The 23846-nt window shown below is 34.8% G+C and overlaps 4 protein-coding genes across 4 annotated transcripts; 1 reads left to right on the forward strand and 3 right to left on the reverse strand.

Annotated features, from left to right (window-relative positions):
* Positions 1-103: 103 nt before the first annotated feature.
* On the reverse strand, positions 104-1511 carry LOC112728255 (MDIS1-interacting receptor like kinase 2-like). The gene is made up of 3 exons (XM_072208423.1): positions 1508-1511; positions 558-1352; positions 104-477 (listed from the first exon to the last, which is right to left on the reverse strand). Exons 1-3 carry the CDS (start codon positions 1509-1511, stop codon positions 104-106), a joined length of 1173 nt encoding a protein of 390 aa, XP_072064524.1.
* Positions 1512-5204: 3693 nt separating this feature from the next.
* LOC112728257 (LRR receptor-like serine/threonine-protein kinase GSO1) lies at positions 5205-7927 on the reverse strand. The gene is made up of 2 exons (XM_025778320.3): positions 5824-7927; positions 5205-5741 (listed from the first exon to the last, which is right to left on the reverse strand). Exons 1-2 carry the CDS (start codon positions 7712-7714, stop codon positions 5392-5394), a joined length of 2241 nt encoding a protein of 746 aa, XP_025634105.1. The 5' UTR covers positions 7715-7927; the 3' UTR covers positions 5205-5391.
* Positions 7928-12941: 5014 nt separating this feature from the next.
* Positions 12942-15968, forward strand: LOC140176868 (uncharacterized). The gene has a single exon (XM_072208424.1). The coding sequence runs from the start codon at positions 12942-12944 to the stop codon at positions 15966-15968; it is 3027 nt and encodes a 1008-aa protein (XP_072064525.1).
* Positions 15969-21168: 5200 nt separating this feature from the next.
* Positions 21169-23746, reverse strand: LOC112730548 (uncharacterized). Its single transcript, XM_025780625.2, has 2 exons — positions 21824-23746; positions 21169-21678 (listed from the first exon to the last, which is right to left on the reverse strand). The coding sequence occupies exons 1-2, from the start codon at positions 23676-23678 to the stop codon at positions 21302-21304; spliced, it is 2232 nt and encodes a 743-aa protein (XP_025636410.1). The 5' UTR covers positions 23679-23746; the 3' UTR covers positions 21169-21301.
* Between the last annotated feature and the right edge of the window lie 100 nt (positions 23747-23846).

Genomic DNA, 23846 nt, shown 5'->3' on the forward strand with positions numbered 1-23846 from the left:
ACATTAAAAAAAATTTTGAACTGGAAGTTGAAAACAAAACAGAAGATGGCTTTCATACATAAAATTAGGGCAATCACATAAGAAAATATGATTAAAAAACCTCCTAATTTTTACCTATTGCGTATATTTCTTGATTCACAAGTTGGTGAATTGAAATACCATCAAAATGCCAAAGCAATGGCGACTTTGAAAACAAAAGCTCATTAGCTATGTCCTGTATTGAAGGTCTTGATTTTGGGTTGGGATGCAAGCATGCCAATGTTAATGTTAGAACAAGTACAATATCCCGCATGTCTTTTCGAAGAAAGGGCAATGGGATACGTGAATCCAATACATCTTTGATCATGATCTTTGGAGATGGTTTTGACATATTGGAAAGTAGTTCCTTAGGATGTTCTCCCATTATTGTTTCCAAAGTCACCACTCCAAAGCTATAAACATCACATTTTGTTGTCACGTTGATGCTGTAAGCCAGTTCTACAATATATCCAAACATTAAATAGGTTACTAATGATATTTCAATAATAAATAAATAAGAGAATAAAACTACCTTTTACCTGGAGCAACGTATCCGGGAGTGCCAGCTAATAGAGTTTGATTAGATGAATCAGAAGAAAGTAGTTTAGCTGTACCAAAATCTAATAGACAAGCTTCTAAATTTGAAGTCAACAAAACATTGGTACTAGTTACATCTCGATGGACAATGGGTGGAGTGCAATGATGGTGCATATGAGTGAGAGCAAATGCAGTCCCATTGATAATGTTTACTCTCTTACTCCAATTCAACTCTTGAGCTTCTTCATCAATGGCTAGGTTATAGAACAAGCTTCCCTTTTCCATATACTCATACATCAAAAACATACAGCTGTTGTGCAAACAAAAACCATAAAGCCTAATGATGTTGCGGTGGCGAATTTCTGTCAAGACCTTGACCTCATTGCTAAAACTCTTGTAAAATGATGGATTTTCAGACTCTGTATTGTGAAGTTTCTTTAGTGCAACATTTCTGCCACTAGGAAGCTGTGCTTTGTAGACACTTCCATAAGCACCTGTTCCAATGCAATACCTTATATCAAAGTCTTCTGTGGCTTTGATTATGTCTTTAAATGCAATTTTACCATCATAGTTCCAAATTGAGAAGATATCCCCATTCTTGCTTCTTTCCTCAAATCCGTACTCTCTTTGGAGGGGACAGAAGACACTGATTCCAAGCCATATGAACACTGTTGTAATGAAGAGGTAATTCAAGGCAGCAAGGGAAACTAGTGCTATGGTACTATATGGAGAAGAGCAAGAGGGTGACTGCTTATTACCAATCAGTGCTTCACTTGGAAAACCACAAAAGTGTGTATCTGGAACAAAGGAATTGTAAGATATATTGAGATATGGAACGGAATGGAGTCCCTCTGGTATGCTTCCTGAGAGGCTATTATTACTGAGGTCTAGGTAAGAAAGATTGCCAATTTGAGAAGGAATATGTCCACTTAAAAGGTTGTTACTTAGCTGCACATAACTGCAATGATTTAGAATACCAAATGGAATTGGTCCCTTAAGGCTATTGTTGGAAATATCTAAAGTTGAAAGCCTAGAGAGTTGTCCAATCCCAGATGGTATAACACCAGAAATATTGTTATTGGAAAGGTCTAAAGCTTTCAAATGGAACAGGTTCTCAAATTCTACAGGGATGGGACCTTCAATATGGTTTGAATCAAGGGACAAAGATTCCAAATCCTCAAGTTGTCAAAAGGTAGAAGGGATTGAACAATTCAGTGAGTTATTTGACAGAGTTAACTGCTCTAAATGCTTTAAGTACCCTAGCCTTTCGGGAATGTGGCCTTCAAGATTGTTTGAGTGAAGAGAAAGTTGAGCCAAACACTTCAACTGGCCAAAAGTGGAAGGAATAACACCTCTAAGAAAATTGCTAGCAACATTAATTAACTTAAGTTGAGTGAGATTTGAAATTGAAGTAGGCAACTCACCTTCAAGATAGTTAGAAGAGAGATCAAGATACATAAGCTTTGTAAGAGTGCTTATTTCACTGGGAATGGTTCCCTTGAGTTCCAAACCAGTAAGTTCTAGACGGATCAAATTGGGGAATGCAGTAAAATTGAAGTTCCTCAATTCAGATGGAGGGATAAAAAAATAAAGCCTTGTTGAAATCTCTATGACACTTCCAGCGTCATTGCACACAATACCAGTCCAGTTACAATGTTTTGAGATGTCGCGACCTTCTGTCCACCCACTATGGAGCAAGGCCTTTTGTTCCTCGTTCGAGGAATTTGATGCTGCCACCATGGTGTTGGCACTCATAACGGTTAGGACTTAGGAGGACTAAGGCAAACAAAGTGTCAACAAAGATAAGCTTCATTAATGCAAGTAAAATGCAACCTGAGTTTGTCATGTGTGTATCTAAATTTCACTCTATTCTCTTAATTGTTGTTGCACATATATAATAAGGAGTAAATGAACAAAAATATATATGAAAGAGTTTGGAGTGGACAGAAGTACATGTAAAAGAGCGTAAATATCAAAGTATACTCGAATATTGTTTTTGATGAATAAAAGTGTCTATTGCTGAATTTGTAAGATTTGGAGTATATTTTTGTAAGTGCCATGCTGTAAGTGGGTTTCAGGAATTGTTTTCGTCCCGAATATGTCTAAAAGATAAGAAAAGATGACATGTGTGTACCATTTCATTATTTGTCGTTAAACTTGTATTAGTTTTTTTTTTTTTTGGTTTACCCAAACGGTATTCCCCAACCCGACAGGTTAAAGACATCTAAGCTCCATTTAAGGGTCTGCCGCTGGCCAATGAGTTGCTGTATGCACAAGAGCGGACGAGTGAGCTGACCACTCGACCAACCCAAGTTGGTTATTAAACTTGTATTAGTTGATTGAAAGAAACGGTGAGAATGTGACACATATAGAAAATATGGTTGGAGAAGTTGCTAGGTTCCTTCGCAACCACTTAAGAGAATGACTAATAATTAATACTAGCTTTAGACTCAGGCATTCCCGGGAATAAAATGGATATACATTTTATAAAATATATAAATTAATTTAAAATTTAATTATTATAAAATTAAAAAATGTATATATAAATTGGACTTTAAATGAAATTACAAAAATATTTAATTTAAATTTATTTATTTAATTTTATATTATTATTATTTTTATTTTTAAACAGTCAGTTTTGTTTTTTAGATTATATTTAAATACTATAGTACAAATATAAAATTATTAGATAAAATACAAGTTTGAGTATAATGTTTTAATAGTTAAAATTAACATTCAATTTTTTTATTTTGTTTTTCATGTTTCACAATAATATGATGTATTTTCATAAATATTATAATTAAATGATATTAAAAAATATAAATTATTGAAAAGAAAAAAAAAACGATATATAGATGATATAACTAATGAATATAATTAGACCAAAAATAAAAAACTATAATAAAATTATAAAGGACATGATATATAGTTGAAATTAATATTAAATGTTCTAATTTTATTTTTTATGACTTGCGATAATACCATGTATTTTCAACAATATTACAACTAAATAATATAGAAAATATAAATTGTTAAAAACAAAAAAAGAATGATATATGAACGATATAATTAATGAACGCAATCAAACCAAAAATGAAAAAACTAAAAAGAAATTGTAAAAGTCTAGTGTTTTAGTAATTTATCAAATGAATACAATTAAACTAAAAATGAAAAAACTAAAAAGAAATTATAAAAGTCTAGTATTTTAGAAATTTATCACCTAATACACATATTTAGCAAATTAAAAAAAAAGAGTTGTAGTCATCAACCAAATTCTTCAAATACTCGTGTAAAATATTAGTAAGAATAGAGAAAAAAATAATAAGAGGCATGATATTATGTGAAAAAAGGAGATAAAAAAGATGTGTGAAGTGAATATTGATTTATATAATAAACATAAGAAAGAGTGAGTATGAAAGAAGATGATGAATTATGTTTATTACTCAATTTATGTCTATTAAAAAAAAATAACATTAACATTGAAACCATATAGAATCCTATATAAAAATAAAAAGTAAGAGAATATGAAAAATATATAGTAACCTAAAAAAATGTTATAAGAGTGAGAAGGAAAATGAAGAAGAATTTTAAGTTATAATTTTATATAATAAACATAAGAATGAGTGAATAGAAAAGAAGAAAATAAATTATGTTTATGCATATTAAAGAGAAATAATATTAGCATTGAAGGCATATAACATTATTTTTTATAAAAGTAAGGAGTAAGAGAATATAAAAATTATAGAGTAACTTGAAGAAAATAAATATTATAAAAGTGAGAAGGAAAATAAAAAAAAATTTAAGTTATAATAATGAGACACATAAAAAATAAAAAAAATAATTAAAAAATAATTCAATTAAATAAATAATAAATAAATTATGTCCATTAATTATTTAAATTAACGTGGCATAATATTAAAAAGTTAGAAGTCTAAGAATATATTGAAAAATATAAAGGCTTGTAATGAATGGTTAACTATTATCCTTCCATCATTTTCTTGAAGAGTTCTTGGTCACCTAATAAGGTATAATGAATGGTTAACTATCATCATCTTTCACTATATATCATTTTGGAAAATATTGTTGAAAACTATGACGATTGACGACCCATTAAGCACGAAATGTGGTCTCCCAAGGAAGGAGTTCAAGATCTTAACCTCAGTGTACGTCTAGTGAAGCTATGTAAGTTGCATCTAAATAATGATGTTCTATATTATATTTTTTTAAACGACGTTTTAATGCTCCAAATATTTAGTTTGACTTAGTATTTTTATATTATATTATTAAATAAATAAGAAGGAATATTTGTACAAGAGCGAAGATAGTTTTGGTGTACGAATGTAATTAGAGGTAATTACATATTATATAATACTATAGAACTAAAAAGGGTTAATATGACTTTAAATAATGCTTTCCATAATAGAAAATATTTTTGTTTTGTAAAACTAAGGAAATTCAATTAAGTTATACGTTGGGGGGAATGTTGAGGCTCTCTCAATTGTTGAACTCTTTCGGCTCTTTTAAGTTGGGTCAACGGGTCAAAAACTAGTTAGTTAGTCAAGAAAATTTCCAAATAGGATTGCAAAATACCTCACGATAGTAATAATAAAAAACAAAAGAAATTTGCTTAGCTTTTGAAATAATATAAATCAAACAATTTGACCAATATAAACTAAATTGAAACGATACTGCTCAACCTGTAGATTAGAACATTGAGGGATGTCATATTTAGTTATATGCCCAAAAGTTCAAGTGTTGCATTATTTTGTGACTCACTAAAACATACAACTTGCAATGCTGCGTATATATGCTACTAAAATACAATCATATGACATGCTAATGCATCAATTGGTAGATTGAGACATCAAAAAAAGAAGAATTCATTGAAGCCTTGGAAGCTGAAAGCTCATTAGCCACATCCTGCATTGATGGTCTGGATTTTGGGTCAGAGGAGAGGCATGCTAATGCTAGCTTTACAACATGCACAACATCTTGCGTATCTTTCCGAGATTTCGGAAGTGGAATCCGCGGATCCAACACATCTTTCACCAATAATTGTTGAGTAGATGGCTTTGTCAGAGTGGACATGAATTCTCCTGGGTGATGACCCATCATTGTTTCTAATGCCACCACTCCGAAACTATAAACATCACATTTTGTAGTCACACTCATGGTGTATGCCAGTTCTACAACAAAAACAACCATAGAGAGTTACATAAATGATGATGAGGACAGTGATTTATTCGGATAATTAGAATTAGAAATTACCTGGAGCAATATATCCATAAGTGCCAACTAGAAGAGTTTGGTTAGATGAATCAGGATCAAGAAGTCTTGCTGTGCCGAAATCTGAGACACAAGCTTCTAACTCTGAATTCAGCAGAACATTATTGCTGCTGACATCTCGATGAACAATAGGAGAAGGACAGTGATGATGCATGTGAGCAAGAGCATAAGCTGTCCCTTTGATGATATTCACCCTCTTGCTCCACTTCAACTCTTGTGCTTCCATCTCGTTGGCCAAGTTACAGAACAAGCTTCCTCTTTCCAAGTATTCGTACACCAAAAACATGCATCTGTTATGCAAACAATAGCCATAAAGCCTAATGATGTTGCGGTGGCGAATCTCTGTCAAGACCTCAACTTCATTGCAGAAGCTCTTGTAATAGGATGGATTTTCTGATTCTGTTTTGTGAAGCTTCTTCAATGCAACAGTTTTGCCACTTGGAAGTCGCGCTTCGTAGACGCTACCATAAGCACCGGTTCCAATGCAATATCTGATATCAAAGTCCTCTGTGGCTTGAATGATGTCCTCAAATGCAATTTTGCCATCATAGTTCCAAATGGAGAACAAGTCTCCATTTTTTGTGGCCTTATTTTCAAGCTTGCCATGATGCCTGGCACGGAAAATGCATATTCCAATCCCAACAGAACCCAATGAAATGGTAACGCAGACCACGATTATGACCAAAACCAGTGATCGGCGAAAATGCTTATTATGATGGTCGTTTAAATGACCATCGCAGTCATAATATTCGTTGTCAAGAAAGGAATTGTAATCCAGATAACAGAATGGAATAACAAACTCAAGTTCCTTTCTATTTTTGATACAAAGATTATTGTAACGAACGTCTAAATATGAAAGGTTTCCAAATTGAGAAGGAATGCTTCCACTTAAATTGTTATGGCTGAGATCCACATAACTAGAGTGAATAAAGATAGAAGATGGGATAACACCAGAAATAGCATTATAAGAAAGATTTAAACCTTCTAGATGCAACAAAAGCTCTATTTCTTTGGGGATACAACCATCTATCCTGTTGGATCCGATGGTGAGCACTTCCAAACGGGTCAAGTACCCGATTTGCTCAGGAATTGGACCAGACAAGAAATTTGAACTCAGGTCTAAGGTTAATAAATTTGTTAATTTCCCTATTTCATGAGGAATGAAGCCACTAAGTTTGTTTTGGGAAAGGTCCAACACAAGAAGTTGAGTTAGATTTGCCAGTGTGAAAGGAAGATCCCCATACAGGAGATTATTGGAAAGTTTCATGTGTGTGAGGCTGTTCATTTGACCCAAGATCAATGGAATGCCTTCGCTGAACGCGTTGGCACTCAAGTCCAACGTGACAAGTCTCTCCAGTTTGATTAGTTCTTGTGGAATTGTACCACTAATAATATAATTGTTAGAAATGTCCAACACAAGAAGTTGAGTTAGATTTTCCAATAATGTAAAAGGAAGCTCACCTCCTAAATAGTTGTATGATAGGTTGAGATGTTGTAGCTTCTTGAGACCACTTAGTTTAGGGAACTCACATAACCCCATTTCACTGAGATCTAGATGGACTAGATTTTGAAACACTGAAAAGTTTAGTTTCAAAAAGCAGAGTTGTGTCATGAACTCGAGGGTGAAATTACTTGGAGTTGGAGGTGAAAGCAATGTTATACTTCCAGCTTTGTTGCAGTTGACTCCGGGCCAGTTGCAACGGTTTGAGACATTCTTATGTTGGTTACTCCACAACTCTTTACTAATTGAAAGCATAGCATTGGCTTCTTGATCCAAGGGTGACAATTTGTGAGTTCCAGCATTGGTGGTGATGCCAACAAAGACAAGTGGCACTAACATCAAAATAATAATGCAAGTGCATGATATAGCCATTGGAGTTACAAGGTGTTTGATGAATTAATGATCAAGGTATGTATTCTTCAATTATTATTCCACAACTTAAAGCCTCAGGGAAAGTGGAACAAGGCTACTAATTAGTGTCATTTTCTACAACTTGAAAGCCACGACAATCAAAGTGGAACATAGAACTTTGGTCTTTCCACAATGGAATTCTCAAGTCGTTAGTGGAACATAGAATGAACGTGTAAGTCGGGCAAATCAAGTTCTGCCAAATATATAGTCATACTAAAATAGAGTTCAAGAGGATGGAATGTATACATATATAAATGTCCGTTGATTCTTCCATCATTTTCTTGATGAGTGTTCTTGGTCACCTAATGAGCCTTATAAATCAAGGAATGGTTAAAAAGATTGCCACCATTCGCTATAAATCAATTTTGGAAAATATTATTGAAAACTACGACGACCCATTAAGCACGAAATGAGGGTCTTGCAAGCATATCAAGATCTTAATGCTTCCAAATATTTAATTTGGCTTAGTATTGATGTATTAGTAAGTAAATAACAAACAATATTTGATATAAGCTTAGGCAATTTTGGTTTACGAATATACAATTAGAGGTAGTTATTATATGAGAGTCTAAAATTAAAAGTGCTAATAAATAAAAATCCAGATAGGCAGATAGACTACCGTAAGGCGTATACCTCCAAATGGTTAAGAAAAAAAAGAAAGAAAAATCTAAATTATATATGTTAATCAAACAATTTGACCAATTTAAACTAAATTTGTGTTGAAAGTTGAAACCATACCGTTAAAGGGTGTTACCCTTAATTTATTGCCACAATATTTTTCATTTCTATATAATAAGATTAAGAACATTGAGGAATGTTACCCTTAATTTTAGTCTTAAAATTTTCAATCTTGTATTATTTTGTGACCGGCTAAAACTTAAGTTTAAAACAATAGAACTAAGATGGAAATACATTTGTAAAATGCATGTTATAGTATTGGATTTATTAATTGTAGAAAAATACATTCATATATACAAATATATTAGCTTCAATATCCCCATTGGTGAGGAAACATTGAGGATCCTTGGTCATCAAGTGAGAAGCTGAAGCAAAGGAAGAAGAACTTCAGTTACTCTTTCATCTACAAAGAAGTTGGTTTCAACACATTCCTCAACTAACTCATAATTTTGCTAACTATGATTTCCCAATTCACCCCTCTTCTACACCAACAAATTAATTAAGGTTATGATGCCATTTATTTAGTGATAATGTAAGATTAATTTTCTTAAAAGTTTAATATAATTTCCATGTACTCAAAAAAATAAGTCACTAAATTATTATTTTGATAGTAAATATTTTTATGGAAATCTCTTAGCAATCAGGGTAACATGAGATATTTTTATGGATATTAAAGTACTTGCTTGGACTATTTTACTCAATTTCTTGAGGATATCTTTTCTATTGAATAACTACATCTAGCATCCCTTTAGTTTTAGTTATTCCCTTGTATTCAACCATTTCTAGTTAAGTTTGATTTACTTAGTTTTGTCCTTGTTTCTTACCTAGTTTTCCATTTTGATTCCCAGGTATGAGGCGAGATGTAAATGTTCTGATCTTTTTAGATGTTAGAAAAGCATTGGAGGGTATGATAATATTCCAAACATAATTCTTAAAATGCTGAACTTCTTAGTTGTTTGTTATTAATAGTAACTAAAGATATATTCCTTTTGCAATCTTATTGCAGAAGGTATGAAGCTTTTCATTTCTGACAACAAGGTGATCTTGACAGAAGGTTTTGATGGAGTTGTTCCCCCCAAGTATTTCAAAAAGATAGAATCATGGCCTGGTAGACAACCTATTCCTCTCCAAAATAATTAGTCGTAGTTGTTTATTACTGGTTTAGGATTGCAGTGTGTGGATTACTGCTTGCCTGATTGGTTGTGTAAACAATGGCAGTCTTTTCAGTCTTCACCACCATTATTTGCACTTTCTTATTAGAAATTCAATAGTCCGGCTCGAGAAACTGTCATTGTTTCTTCAGCATGGATGTTTTATACACTTAATTGAATTTAAAACAAAACTAGAATGAGACTCGCGCGATGCGCGGCACGGTAAATTAATGATAGTATATAATAAATATTAAAAATTGTTATGTTTTGTAGAAATAAATTAAATACGTATAAATTGAAGTTAAATTTAAAAAGTATTTTATTTTAAATAATTTGTAGTACAAAAGATTTGGATGTTGGAGTTGTACAAAGTAACATTTTTATTTGGTGGTTTGATTTTTGCATTTGTTTTAGTTGATGGACTTAGTCATCTTATGTGACGCTCGTCCTCCTTTTTTTGTTGGTTGTTAGAGTTGGTGCTTTCTTCTTTTTGTCGTAGGTTCTTGTGAAGATATGTTCTTTATGAATTGTTGAATTTGATGCTTATTTGGTTCCATCTTTGTATGTATGTTCTTCTTCTAAAGATGTGTCTTGAATTTGTATGGTTTTCTTTCTCCTTAATCTCTTGATGGGGTGGTGCTTCAATGTCATTATTTTTCTGAAATGTTATTAGATTTAAAGCAGTTGTGCCCAATAAATTTTTTGCGTCGCCATCAAATAGTACAAAAAATGTTGTAACACTTTGATCTAAAACCTTTAATTGAATTCTGAACCTAAAATAAGTATTGGGCTAACAACTAATAATTTGATAGATGAGATTATGAAAAGTATATAGAGTTACCTTATTGTTGGATATTGTGGTGTTTAATTTGATTACATGTGCCACAAATGTAGTTGTTTCTTTTTTTATATATGCTTTCTTCTGACACTTTTTACATTTAATACAGTTTCATCCTAATTTGTCATCAATTTCGTCTATAGTTGCTAAAATTGTGAAGATCTTTTTCTATTCCAATATTCAATTTAGGTTATCATTAGGTATATGGTATTTGAGGAAGTATGAATGTATGATGCATGTTGTGATTTTTTTTTTGTCATACCTGATCATTAGATTCTCATTGCATGGCCATTATATCTAATCGTTCTGCTCTAAAAGAATGATGCTCTATTGAGTAAGTTTAAGATGTGCAGTTCGAAAATAAATTTTTTGTGCTAAATTTGATGTTATGTGAAGGAATAGTGATAAGAGACTTATATATGTAGTTTAAATGGTATGTGTTATAACCGAAGAGAGAGGAAAAAAAAAGGGATGGAAAGCACGTGGGGGGCACATGCCCCCACTTAAATTTTCTTCCCTTCTCCCCCCATCTGTCGATGACTCCCGTCCCCCTTTCCTTCTTTCACTTTCTTTTATTTCCTTCCAACAAAACCTAAAACCCTCTTCTCCTCTTCCCTTCCTTCTCATTCATCTCTCCCATCTTCTCATCTCTTCTTTTTGCAATCACACACTATCATTAAACCCACTTCTTTCATCTTAATTCCTTCTCCTTCTCTTCTCTATTTTATTCATTCAAATTTCTTTTATCACAACCCTAAATCATGGAGCTTCAACCTACTTAGTGAAGAAAGTATTCAACTTTTGAGTTTCGATTATTATTGAGACTTCAAGGTAACTCTTTGACTCAATAATTAGCCATATTCCTAATTTTTGTCATCTCTATATTTATGGGTATGTATAAATCCGAATTAGGGTTATTAGGGTTAGAAAATTTGGGGCTTTTGTCAAAGTGAGTAAGATTATGTTAATTGACAATATTAGTAGCTCACAAATATCATTATTGTCATATTTCTAGAGTTGTAGAATTATTGGACATCATTTGGTAGCTCGTTGACGCGCTCAGAGTTGCTTCTGGTTCCTTGAAATCAAGTTGTGAGTGGATATTATATCTATAATTGTTTTTAAATATATTATTATCAATATCTATGTTGAATCATTAATTTTGAAGTTTGAAAATATTTTATTATTGTGATTTCTGAATTTTTGAAAATAAATATTGATTTGTGAAACTTATAATTTTATAAAAATACACACGAGACGATATTTATATATTTTGTAAAGTATAAATGTTTTCTTATTTGACCTTATGTAAATTTTAATTAAATTTTAGTATGCAATCCTATATATATTGATTTGCTATGAAATTTAGTAGTATGTTACAAGCACTAGAGATTTTTATAAGTGATTTGGTTTGGATTGGTTTGGGAGACTCTGACTAGAAAACCGTAGTTAACGGCGGTTATGACGTTAACCTAGATGCATCTGGCTCAGACCTCAGCTAGCAGGGGCGTTGCTAGCCTAACGTGTAGGCCACACGTTGGATCTGTTATACCGTACGGGCACACTAGAGGAAAGGGCTACCCTTAGAGGTGGAGCCGCCCTAGGTGTGTAATATTTGATTTGATTTGACTTCTAGAATGAGAACTACCATTTCAGTTCATCCGCTTAACTATTTATCTAATGTTTGTATAATTAATTAATATGAATTTCTCATCTCTGAAAAGAAATATAATTTTCAAGGTAAACTCTGTATTGTCTCGTGTGGGTTATAGATGTAATGTCTGCTCACTGAGTTGCAAAACTCACCCTATTATATTCCCATGTTTTTCAGATACAGGAGTCATTCCAGGTTCCATTCCACCTGCCCCTCAGTAGATCTTAGTCATTTTGGTGAGCCCTTCTTCTTTCTAAGGGCTAAGTAATTATGTAATGGAACTTTTGCTCAAAATCTAGATTATGTCAATGCTCCATATGTCACAGGCAGGATCCTCGTGTGGGTTATGTTATTTTGAATCTTGAACTGTTTAGGTAGTGATTATGATTTGGTTATGTAAGACTTATGGTTTTAACTATATACTCTAGTTATCAACTTGATATATATATGATGCGTATTTTGGATATATTTAGTTGTGGATATAATTTGGAGTATGTTGTTGTTGTTGTCTTGGAAATGGAGGTTTATTATTAATACAGGGAGTTAATATTTACGTTGGTAAGGTCCTAGAAACAGAGGAGATTCTGTCCGTTTTTCTGAAAATTTGGTCGTTTGGCTTGCTGAGGGACTTGTCCCTTGAGCGCCGGTCATGGCTTGGTTCGGGTCATGACAAAGTGGTATTAGAGCCTTAGGTTTTCCTGTGTAATATGGAGCAAGTGTCCTTTAGTAAGATCACAATTGTGCAAATGGAAGCCGGCCCATTTTCACAAAGTGTGATGTTACTAGAGGCCTATAGGAAGTCGTCCTCAATCTTTTGGTCTCATAATTCTTTCTATCTGTCCTATTGTCTTTGAAATCCATATACATATGTCGTTGGTTATCCAATCGCTTTATTTACTCAATAGGTGGAAGATGCCACCTAAGAAAAGACGTGGTGGAGCTGTTAATGCTCCTGATACTGCTGAATCCAATAGGGCAGTTTCTCCGCCACTTGGAGCGCTTCGACAAAGGCCAAGAAGCCAAAGGATAGCTGATAGGCGCGAAGGAGAGATACCCCACGAGAGAGTTCAAGAGAACCCTGCAGTAAGAGAGGCTCAACCAGACTTAGCAGCTGAATTGAGGGGAATGAATCAAACTCTTAATGCGGTGTTACAGGTTCTAACAAATCAAAATAGGGGTGAAGCGAGACTTCCTAATGCGCCAAATCCTCAGCCTCATAGGGTTCATCAATTGTTTGGGGATCAAGAGCCGCCAATTGAAAAGTATTTGAAGTTGAATTCGTCCACTTTCAATGGAGATTCATTGGATGAAGATCCACAACAATATCTAGAGGATGCAAAGAAAGCTATTCGAGCTCTCAAGTGCACCAAAGAATGGGCTGTTGAGTTAGTATCCTACAACTTGCGTGGTTCAGCAAGATATTGGTATGAGTCTCTTCTTGAGAGCAAAGAAGCAGCTGGACTTCCTCCTCCTTCTTGGGAAGAGTTTACTGAAGAGTTTCTTGCTCGATTTTATCCAGCTAATAAGCAAGCAGAAGATGCAATTGCCTTTGAAAGATTAAGGCAAGAGAATATGACAGTGACTGAGTATGCTAAGGAGTTTACTAGACTTTCTAAGAGTGCTCCGTACTTGGTGAATTCAGAAGAGATGAAAGTTCGTCGTTTCGTTCGTGGATTGGCAGAACCTATGTTCACTACTCTTATGCCTGAAGTCGGACGCATATCTTTTAAGGATGTCCTAAACTCTGCCTATGGAATTGAAGCTGGGATAGCGGAGAGAAATGCTTTTAAGGATGTTGGTAAGAAGCCCAAGATGAAGGGACAATTTTCTGGTGGATCTAGTTTAGGAGGATTTCAGTCTCATCATGGTCAAACTAATCAGCAAGGTTATTCGGGGTATCGAGCTCGTCCTCAAGCATCTTTTGGTGGGGTTGCTTCTTCTGGATCTGCTCCCATGAGTGTTTCGAATCCCAGACCTTTTGTTAAGAGCACCTCTCAATCTAGTGCACAGGGTTCAAATCAGACAAGGCCAGCTCAGCCCTATTGTCTTCAGTGTGGGAGTTACCATTCCGATATATGTTTCAAGGCTACTGGTGCATGTTTTGGTTGTGGTCAATCTGGTCATATTAGGAGGGATTGTCCAAATCCTAGAGGAGGCTTTGCTCCAGGTATTGCACGTCCTACAACACTAATGCCATCATCTTCATCTATGTCTATTCGAAATTCTTCTGGTCCTAGTGGCAGAGGAGCAGGTGGCAGGGGTCAGACTTATAACAGAGGAGGGAGCCAAAGAGGAAGAGGTCAGACACGTGTGTATGCTTTAACACGTCAAGATGCTCAAGCTTCTAATGCTGTGGTGGCAGGTACTTTACAAGTTTGTTCTTTAGATGCTCGAGTGTTATTTGATACCGGTTCTCATTATTCATATGTATCTCCACATCTTTCATCTCGTTTCGATAAACAACCTGAACTGTTATCCCACCCATTTCATGTTGGCACTCCACTTGGAGTATCCACGATGGTTCGAGTTGTATTTCGGTCTTGTGTTGTTAGAATTAATACCGTTGAAACCTTAGCTGATTTGATCCTTTTAGAACCAATGGAAGATATTGATGTCATCTTAGGCATGGATTGGTTAGCAGCTTGTCATGCTGATGTGGGCTGTTACTCTAAAACTGTGAAGTTTGACATACCGGATATCTCACCTTTTGTTTTTAAGGGTGATGACTGTCCCACTTTAGCTAGCATCATCTCATCTATGAGTGCTATGCAATTGATGGATAAGGGAAACCAAGGATTTCTGGCAGTTGTTAGAGATGTTGATGCCGAAGTGCCTAGTCTTGATCAGGTTCCGATTGTTAGAGAATTCCCTGACGTGTTCCCTGATGAGCTACTGGGAATGCCGCCTGACCGTGAAGTTGAGTTTTCCATAGAATTGGCTCCGGGAGTCCAACCTGTGTCCATTCCTCCCTATCGTATGGCTCCAACTGAGTTACGAGAATTAAAAGTTCAATTGGAAGACATGCTAGAGAAAGGATTCATTCGTCCTAGCACTTCTCCGTGGGGAGCTCCTGTTCTATTCGTAAAGAAGAAGGATGGAACGATGCGACTATGTGTGGATTATCGTCAGCTCAATAAGATAACTGTTCGCAACAAGTATCCATTGCCAAGGATTGATGATTTGTTCGATCAACTTCAAGGAGCTACCTGTTTCTCAAAAATTGACTTGCGTTCAGGGTACCATCAATTGAAGATAAAAGAGGAAGACATTCCGAAAACTGCTTTTCGTACTCGCTATGGCCATTATGAGTTCTTAGTAATGTCCTTTGGTCTGACAAATGCGCCTGCAGCTTTCATGGATCTGATGAACCGAGTTTTCAAACCTTTCTTAGATCGTTTTGTTATCGTCTTCATTGATGACATCTTGGTGTATTCGAAAAGTGCTGCGGAGCATGAGTATCATTTGAGGATTGTGTTACAAACCTTAAAGGATCACAAGCTGTATGCTAAGTTTTCTAAATGTGAGTTTTGGCTTGATCAAGTGACATTCTTGGGGCATGTGGTATCAAAAGATGGAATCATGGTGGATCCAAAGAAGGTTGAAGCCGTTCAAAAGTGGCCAAGGCCTACTACAGTGACAGAAATTCGTAGCTTTCTAGGGTTGGCCGGTTACTATCGGCGATTCATCAAGGACTTCTCGAGAATTTCGGCACCATTAACCAAGTTAACTCAGAAGAATGTGAAGTTTCAATGGTCAGAAGCTTGTGAGGAAAGTTTTCAGACACTTAAGGCTTGTCTAACCTCAGCACCAGTTCTTGTTTTACCTTCTGGGTCCGGAGGATTCTCAGTCTTTTGCGATGCATCTCGGATAGGACTCGGTTGTGTATTAATGTAGCATGGCCGCGTTATTGCCTATGCCTCGCGACAACCCAAGAAGCATGAGCAGAATTATCCAACTCATGACCTAGAAATGGCAGCGGTTGTCTTTGCTTTAAAGATTTGGAGACACTACCTTTATGGTGAGACCTGTGAGATCTATACGGATCACAAGAGTTTGAAGTATATATTTCAACAGAAGGATTTAAATTTGAGGCAACGGAGATGGATGGAGTTGCTAAAAGATTACGATTGTACCATTTTGTATCATCCTGGAAAGGCAAATATTGTAGCAGATGCCCTCAGTAGAAAATCTATGGGTAGCTTGGCCCATATCACTTTTGGAAGGAGACCAATTGTTGAAGAAGTCCATCAATTGGAGGCCGGTGGAATTCAATTTGACCTTGGAGAATCAGGAGTTTTCTTAGCACATGTTCAAGCTCAATCTTCCCTAATAGAACAGATCAAGGTTGCACAAGGTGATGATCCAAAACTAAGAAAGCTTATGGAAGATGTTCGCAATGGGAGGAACTCAGACTTTTCTCTTGATCAAGATGTTTTGCGTTGTGGTCAACGCTTATGTGTGCCAGATAACCCCGACTTGAAGAAAGCTATTTTGGAGGAGGCTCACAATTCTAAGTATACCGTTCATCCAGGCTCTAATAAGATGTATCAAGATTTGAAACAATTGTTTTGGTGGGAAGGCATGAAGAAAGACATAGGAGTTTTTGTTTCTCATTGCTTAACTTGCCAACAAGTTAAAGCTGAACATCAAAGACCTGCTGGGTTATTACAACAGATTGAGATACCTGAATGGAAGTGGGAAAGGATTACAATGGATTTTGTAACAGGTTTACCTCGTAGTTTTAAAGGTTTTGATTCAATTTGGGTAATTGTGGATAGAATGACGAAGTCAGCTCACTTTCTTCCGGTGAAAACAACTTTCAGTGCAGCTCGGTATGCTCAACTTTATGTTGATGAGATAGTTAAGCTACATGGAATTCCAGTGTCCATTATTTCAGATCGCGGGTCCCAGTTCACCTCTCATTTTTGGAAATCTTTTCAAAAAGCGTTAGGAACTCGTCTAGATCTTAGCACAGCTTTTCACCCTCAAACCGATGGGCAATCAGAGAGGACGATCCAGATATTGGAAGACATGTTAAGGTGTTGTGTTCTAGATTTTGGTGGGAATTGGGACAGCTATCTACCTTTGATCGAGTTCTCTTATAATAATAGTTATCAAACCAGCATTCAAATGGCACCATTTGAGGCTCTTTATGGGAGAAGATGCAGGTCACCTATTGGGTGGTTTGAGGTTGGTGAGGTTAAGCTTTTGGGGCCAAATTTGGTACAAGATGCGGTTGAGAAGGTTTGCATAATAAGAGAACGTTTATTAGCAGCTCAAAGTAGGCAGAAGGCTTATGTTGATAACAGAAGGCGTAACTTAGAGTTTTCAGTGGGCGATCAGGTATTTCTAAGAGTGTCGCCTATGAAGGGAGTGATGAGGTTTGGGAAAAGAGGCAAGCTTAGTCCTCGATACATTGGTCCATTTGAGATACTGGACAGAATAGGTGCAGTTGCTTACCGCTTGGCATTGCCGCCTGAGTTGTATATGATTCATCCAGTCTTTCATGTATCAATGTTGCGCAAATACCTTCGCGACCCATCACATGTGCTTGCACCACAAGCCATAGAGCTAAAGGAAGATTTATCATTTGAAGAGGAACCGGTGACTATAATTGATCGCCAAGTAAAGAAACTACGTTCTAAAGAGATAGCATCTGTGAAAGTTGTTTGGAAGAATCATTCAATAGAAGAAGCAACTTGGGAAGTGGAGGACGCTATGCGCGACAAATATCCGTATTTGTTTGAGTCTGAAGGTAACTATCACACTTATCACCGTATATGAATTCAAAATTCGGGGACTGAATTTCTTAAGGGGGAGAGAATGTTATAACCGAAGAGAGAGGAAAAAAAAAGGGGATGGAAAGCACGTGGGGGGCACATGCCCCCACTTAAATTTTCTTCCCTTCTCCCCCCATCTGTCGCTGACTCCCGTCCCCCCTTTCCTTCTTTCACTTTCTTTTATTTCCTTCCAACAAAACCTAAAACCCTCTTCTCCTCTTCCCTTCCTTCTCATTCATCTCTCCCATCTTCTCATCTCTTCTTTTTGCAATCACACACTATCATTAAACCCACTTCTTTCATCTTAATTCCTTCTCCTTCTCTTCTCTATTTTATTCATTCAAATTTTTTTTATCACAACCCTAAATCATGGAGCTTCAACCTACTTAGTGAAGAAAGTATTCAACTTTTGAGTTTCGATTATTATTGAGGCTTCAAGGTAACTCTTTGACTCAATAATTAGCCATATTCCTAATTTTTGTCATCTCTATATTTATGGGTATGTATAAATCCGAATTAGGGTTATTAGGGTTAGAAAATTTGGGGCTTTTGTCAAGGTGAGTAAGATTATGTTAATTGACAATATTAGTAGCTCACAAATATCATTATTGTCATATTTCTAGAGTTGTAGAATTATTGGACATCATTTGGTAGCTCGTTGACACGCTCAGAGTTGCTTCTGGTTCCTTGAAATCAAGTTGTGAGTGGATATTATATCTATAATTATTTTTAAATATATTATTATCAATATCTATGTTGAATCATTAATTTTGAAGTTTGAAAATATTTTATTATTGTGATTTCTGAATTTTTGAAAATAAATATTGATTTGTGAAACTTATAATTTTATAAAAATACACACGAGACGATATTTATATATTTTGTAAAGTATAAATGTTTTCTTATTTGACCTTATGTAAATTTTAATTAAATTTTAGTATGCAATCCTATATATATTGATTTGCTATGAAATTTAGTAGTATGTTACAAGCACTAGAGATTTTTATAAGTGATTTGGTTTGGATTGGTTTGGGAGACTCTGACTAGAAAACCGTAGTTAACGGTGGTTATGACGTTAACCTAGATGCATCTGGCTCAGACCTCAGCTAGCAGGGGCGTTGCTAGCCTAACGTGTAGGCCACACGTTGGATCTGTTATACCGTACGGGCACACTAGAGGAAAGGGCTACCCTTAGAGGTGGAGCCGCCCTAGGTGTGTAATATTTGATTTGATTTGACTTCTGGAATGAGAACTCCCATTTCAGTTCATCCGCTTAACTATTTATCTAATGTTTGTATAATTAATTAATATGAATTTCTCATCTCTGAAAAGAAATATAATTTTCAAGGTAAACTCTGTATTGTCTCGTGTGGGTTATAGATGTAATGTCTGCTCACTGAGTTGCAAAACTCACCCTATTATATTCCCATATTTTTCAGATACAGGAGTCATTCCAGGTTCCATTCCACCTGCCCCTCAGTAGATCTTAGTCATTTTGGTGAGCCCTTCTTCTTTCTAAGGGCTAAGTAATTATGTAATGGAACTTTTGCTCAAAATCTAGATTATGTCAATGCTCCATATGTTACAGGCAGGATCCTCGTGTGGGTTATGTTATTTTGAATCTTGAACTGTTTAGGTAGTGATTATGATTTGGTTATGTAAGACTTATGGTTTTAACTATATACTCTAGTTATCAACTTGATATATATATGATGCGTATTTTGGATATATTTGGTTGTGGATATAATTTGGAGTATGTTGTTGTTGTTGTCTTAGAAATGGAGGTTTATTATTAATACATGGAGTTAATATTTACGTTGGTAAGGTCCTAGAAACAGAGGAGGTTCTGTCTGTTTTTCTGAAAATTTGGTCGTTTGGCTTGCTGAGGGACTTGTCCCTTGAGCGCCGGTCATGACTTGGTTCGGGTCATGACAGTATGAAATTTAAATACTTATAATGTAAAATTTATTATGATTAATAATATTATTATGACATTTGTAATATGGATGTTTATTACCTTTAGTGAGTTATTTATAAAAATTAATAAATTAATTGTTACGGTTATAAATTTATTGTATTGTTTATAACGGTAAGATATAATAAATATAGGAATATAAATTTAATGTATTTGGAGGTTACAAATTTATTGGATTCTATTTTTTAGTTTTTTATTTGTATATTTTATTTTTTTGCTGATTTAGAAATAATAGTTGATTTGGCAAGAATTGAGTAGTTGAATCTAAAGTTGTGCCAAATAATAATTATTCTAAAGTTGGCAATGTAATTGACGTAGTCAATGGCCTAAACTTATGGAGTTGCGGTCAACATAATTATTGTAATAATTATATATTTAGATTTGTATCCATGCATGATGCATCTTATATGTACAAATATACCCAACAAAAGGTAAAAGTTAAACATTTTTAGTAAAAAAAAAAATAGTTAATTAGTATTTTGAGGTAAACATTTATGCATGATGCATCTTATATACTACAAATGTATCTAATATGAAAATGTATGTCTAATATCATATATTTTTTGGTTTCGTTTTGATACTCTTTTAATAAATTTGTTTTTTTTTTTAGTTTTTAAATATTCTTTTCAAAATTTATATTGGTAAAATAAAATAGAATTTGTTTTTAATAATAAGTAAAAACTACAATAATAGTTCTTTGTACCTAGTGTTACTTCTAAAAATTAAAATAATTATTTTTTTTACCAAAGATACAGAGATTCGAACTCGCGACCAATATGGGAGACTATGCTATTTGAGGTATAATTCATTGGCAAAAATTAAAATGATTATAATAAACGGTAAGATATAATAAATATAGGAATATGAATTTAATGTATTTGAAGGTTACAAATTTATTGGATTCTATTTTTTAGTTTTTTATTTGTATATTTTATTTTTGTACTGATTTGGAAATAGTAGTTGATTTGGCAAGAATTGAGTGGTTGATTCTAAAATTGTGCCAAGTAAGCAATATTGCTGACATGACATTAGTAGGAAGAAAGAAATGTGTCAAAAGTAATGTGGTGCATGTTTATATATCTACTTTTATATATTAAGAATAGATAGATGGTTTTTCCGAAGTCTAACTCATCCTGTGAATTGTTAACAAAGTTTTTCCGAAGTTTCAAGTTTTTTTGCATGTTCTATATATTAGACCAAGAAAAATGTCTAACGAATGATTTCAGGTAGGTTGATGGTCCATAAACTTTCTATTTGAAAGCCCTACATGATGTTGGTTACCATTAAGATTTAGTTATTCGAGTGAGAAAACTGCATAATTTGAAAGGCAATGCTATAAGTGATAAAAAAACATAATACATACATAAAAATATTTGAACTGGAAGACATACTGAGTTGAAAACAAAACAGAAGATGACTTTCATACAAAAAATTAGGGCAATCACATAAGAAAATATGATTAAAAAAACATCCTAATTTTTACCTATTGCATACATTTCCTGATTCACAAGTTGGTGAATTGAAATACCATCAAAATGCCAAAGCAATGGCGACTTTGAAAACAAAAGCTCTTTAGCTATGTCCTGCATTGAAGGTCTTGATTTTGGGTTGGGATGCAAGCATGCTAGTGCTAATGTTACAACAAGTACAATATCCCGCATGTCTTTTCGAAGAAAGGGCAATGGGATACGTGAATCCAATATATCTTTGAGCATGATCTTAGGAGCAGATGGTTTTGACATATTGGAAAGCAGTTCCTTAGGATGTTCCCCCATTATTGTTTCCAACGTCACTACTCCGAAGCTATAAACATCACATTTTGTTGTCACATTGATGCTATAAGCCAACTCTACAATATGTCCAAACATTAAAAGATTATCAGTAAATTTCAATAAATAAACCAAAATTGAATACAAGACTTCAGTAATAAATCATATGGAAATTAGCATTGGAACTAATCATTTTTATGGGAAGGAAAAAGTTCACACTTTTACCTGGTGCAACATATCCACAAGTGCCAACTAGTAGAGTTTGATTAGATGAATCAGGATTAAGGAGTTTAGCTGTACCAAAATCTGATAGACAAGCCTCTAAATTTGAACTCAACAAAACATTGGAACTAGTTACATCTCGATGGACAATGGCTGGGGAACAGTGATGGTGCATATGAGTGAGAGCAAATGCAGTCCCTTTGATGATGTTTACTCTTTTGTTCCAATTCAACTCTTGAGCTTCTTCATCAATGGCTAGGTTATAGAACAGGCTTCCTTTTTCCATATACTCATATATCAAAAACATGCACTTATTGTGCAAACAATAACCGTAAAGCCTAATGATGTTCCGGTGGCGTATTTCACTTAAGATCTTGACCTCGTTTTTGAAACACTCGTAAAATAATGGGTTTTCAGATTCTGTTCTGTGAAGTTTCTTTAGTGCCACACTTTTGCCACTAGGAAGTTTTGCTTTGTAGACACTTCCATAAGCACCTGTTCCAATGCAATACCTCATACCAAAGTCTTCTGTTGCTTTGATTATGTCTTCAAATGCAATTTTACCATCATAGTTCCAAATTGAGAAGATATCTCCATTCCTTCTTCTTTCCTCGTATTTGACCTCGTATGGACAAAAAACATGAATTCCCCAACATACAAAAACGAGTGAAATCCATGTGCCATTAATGATTGACCCTAAGATTAGTACAGGTAAAGGAAGATAATTATAATCATGAGTAGAAGGGCAAGGGGGACCTGGTATCTTATTACCGATCAATGAGTCTTTTGGAAAGCCACAATAGTTGTGATCCACAACAAAGGAATTGTAAGACATATTGAGGTAAGGTACAGAATGGAGTCCCTTGGGTATCTTTCCAGAGAGGTTATTATAACTGAGGTCTAGAGAAAAAAGATTGCCAATTTGAGAAGGAATGCCACCACATAAAGAGTTGTTACTTAGTTGCACAACTCTGCAATGGTTTAGAATATCAAATGGAATTGGTCCCTCAAGGTTATTGTTGGAAATATCTAAAGTTGAAAGCCTAGAGAGTTGTCCAATCTCATATGGTATGACACCAGAAATCTTGTTGTCAGAGAGGTCTAAAACTTCCAGATGGATCAAGTGCCCTAGTTCAATAGGGATGGGACCTTCTATATGGTTTGAACCAAAGGAGAGACATTTCAAGTTCTCCAGTTGTCCCAGAGTGGGTGGTATTGAACCATTGAATGAATTATTTGAAAGAGTTAACTGCTTCAAACCTTTTAAATTCTTCAATTCTACAGGAATGGGGCCTTTAAAGTTGTTCGAGTCAAGGGAGAGATGAAACAAATACTTAAAGTGATTAAAAGAGGAAGGGATCATACCACTAAGAAAATTGTTTGAAACATTAAAAATCCTAAGTTGAGTGAGCCTTGAAAGTGAAGCAGGCAACTCACCTTCAAGATAGTTAGAGGAGAGATCAAGATACATAAGCTTTGTAAGAGAGCTTATTTCAGTTGGAATGATACCCTTGAGTCCCAAACCACTAAGTTCGAGACGAATTAAATTGGGGAATGCAGTAAAATTGAAGTTCCTCAATTCAGATGAAGGAATAAAAAAATAACGCCTTGTTGAAATGTCAGTGACACTACCAGCTTCATTGCACACAATCCCAGTCCAATCGCAATGTTTTGAGATGTTGCGACCTTCCGTCCAGCTGCTATGAAGCAGGGCCTTTTGTTCCTCGTTCAAGGACGAGGAATTTGATGCTGCCACCATTATGTTGGCACTCATAACAGTTAGGAGGACTAATGGAAACAAAGTTTCAACAAACATAAGCCTCAATAATGCTAATGAACTGCAACCTGAGTTTGCCATGTGTGTATCTTAATTTCACTGAATTGTGTTGTATAAGAATTTATAAGAATTTAATCTTTATGTTTTGGTCTTCCTTGTGTGTACCACTTCATTATTTGCCGTTAAACTTACATTTGATTGATTGAAAGAAAGTGTGAGAATGTGACGTATATAGAATCACTATGGTTA

Source organism: Arachis hypogaea, chromosome 12, assembly GCF_003086295.3.
Source record: "Arachis hypogaea cultivar Tifrunner chromosome 12, arahy.Tifrunner.gnm2.J5K5, whole genome shotgun sequence".
NCBI classification, from domain to species: Eukaryota; Viridiplantae; Streptophyta; class Magnoliopsida; order Fabales; family Fabaceae; genus Arachis; species Arachis hypogaea.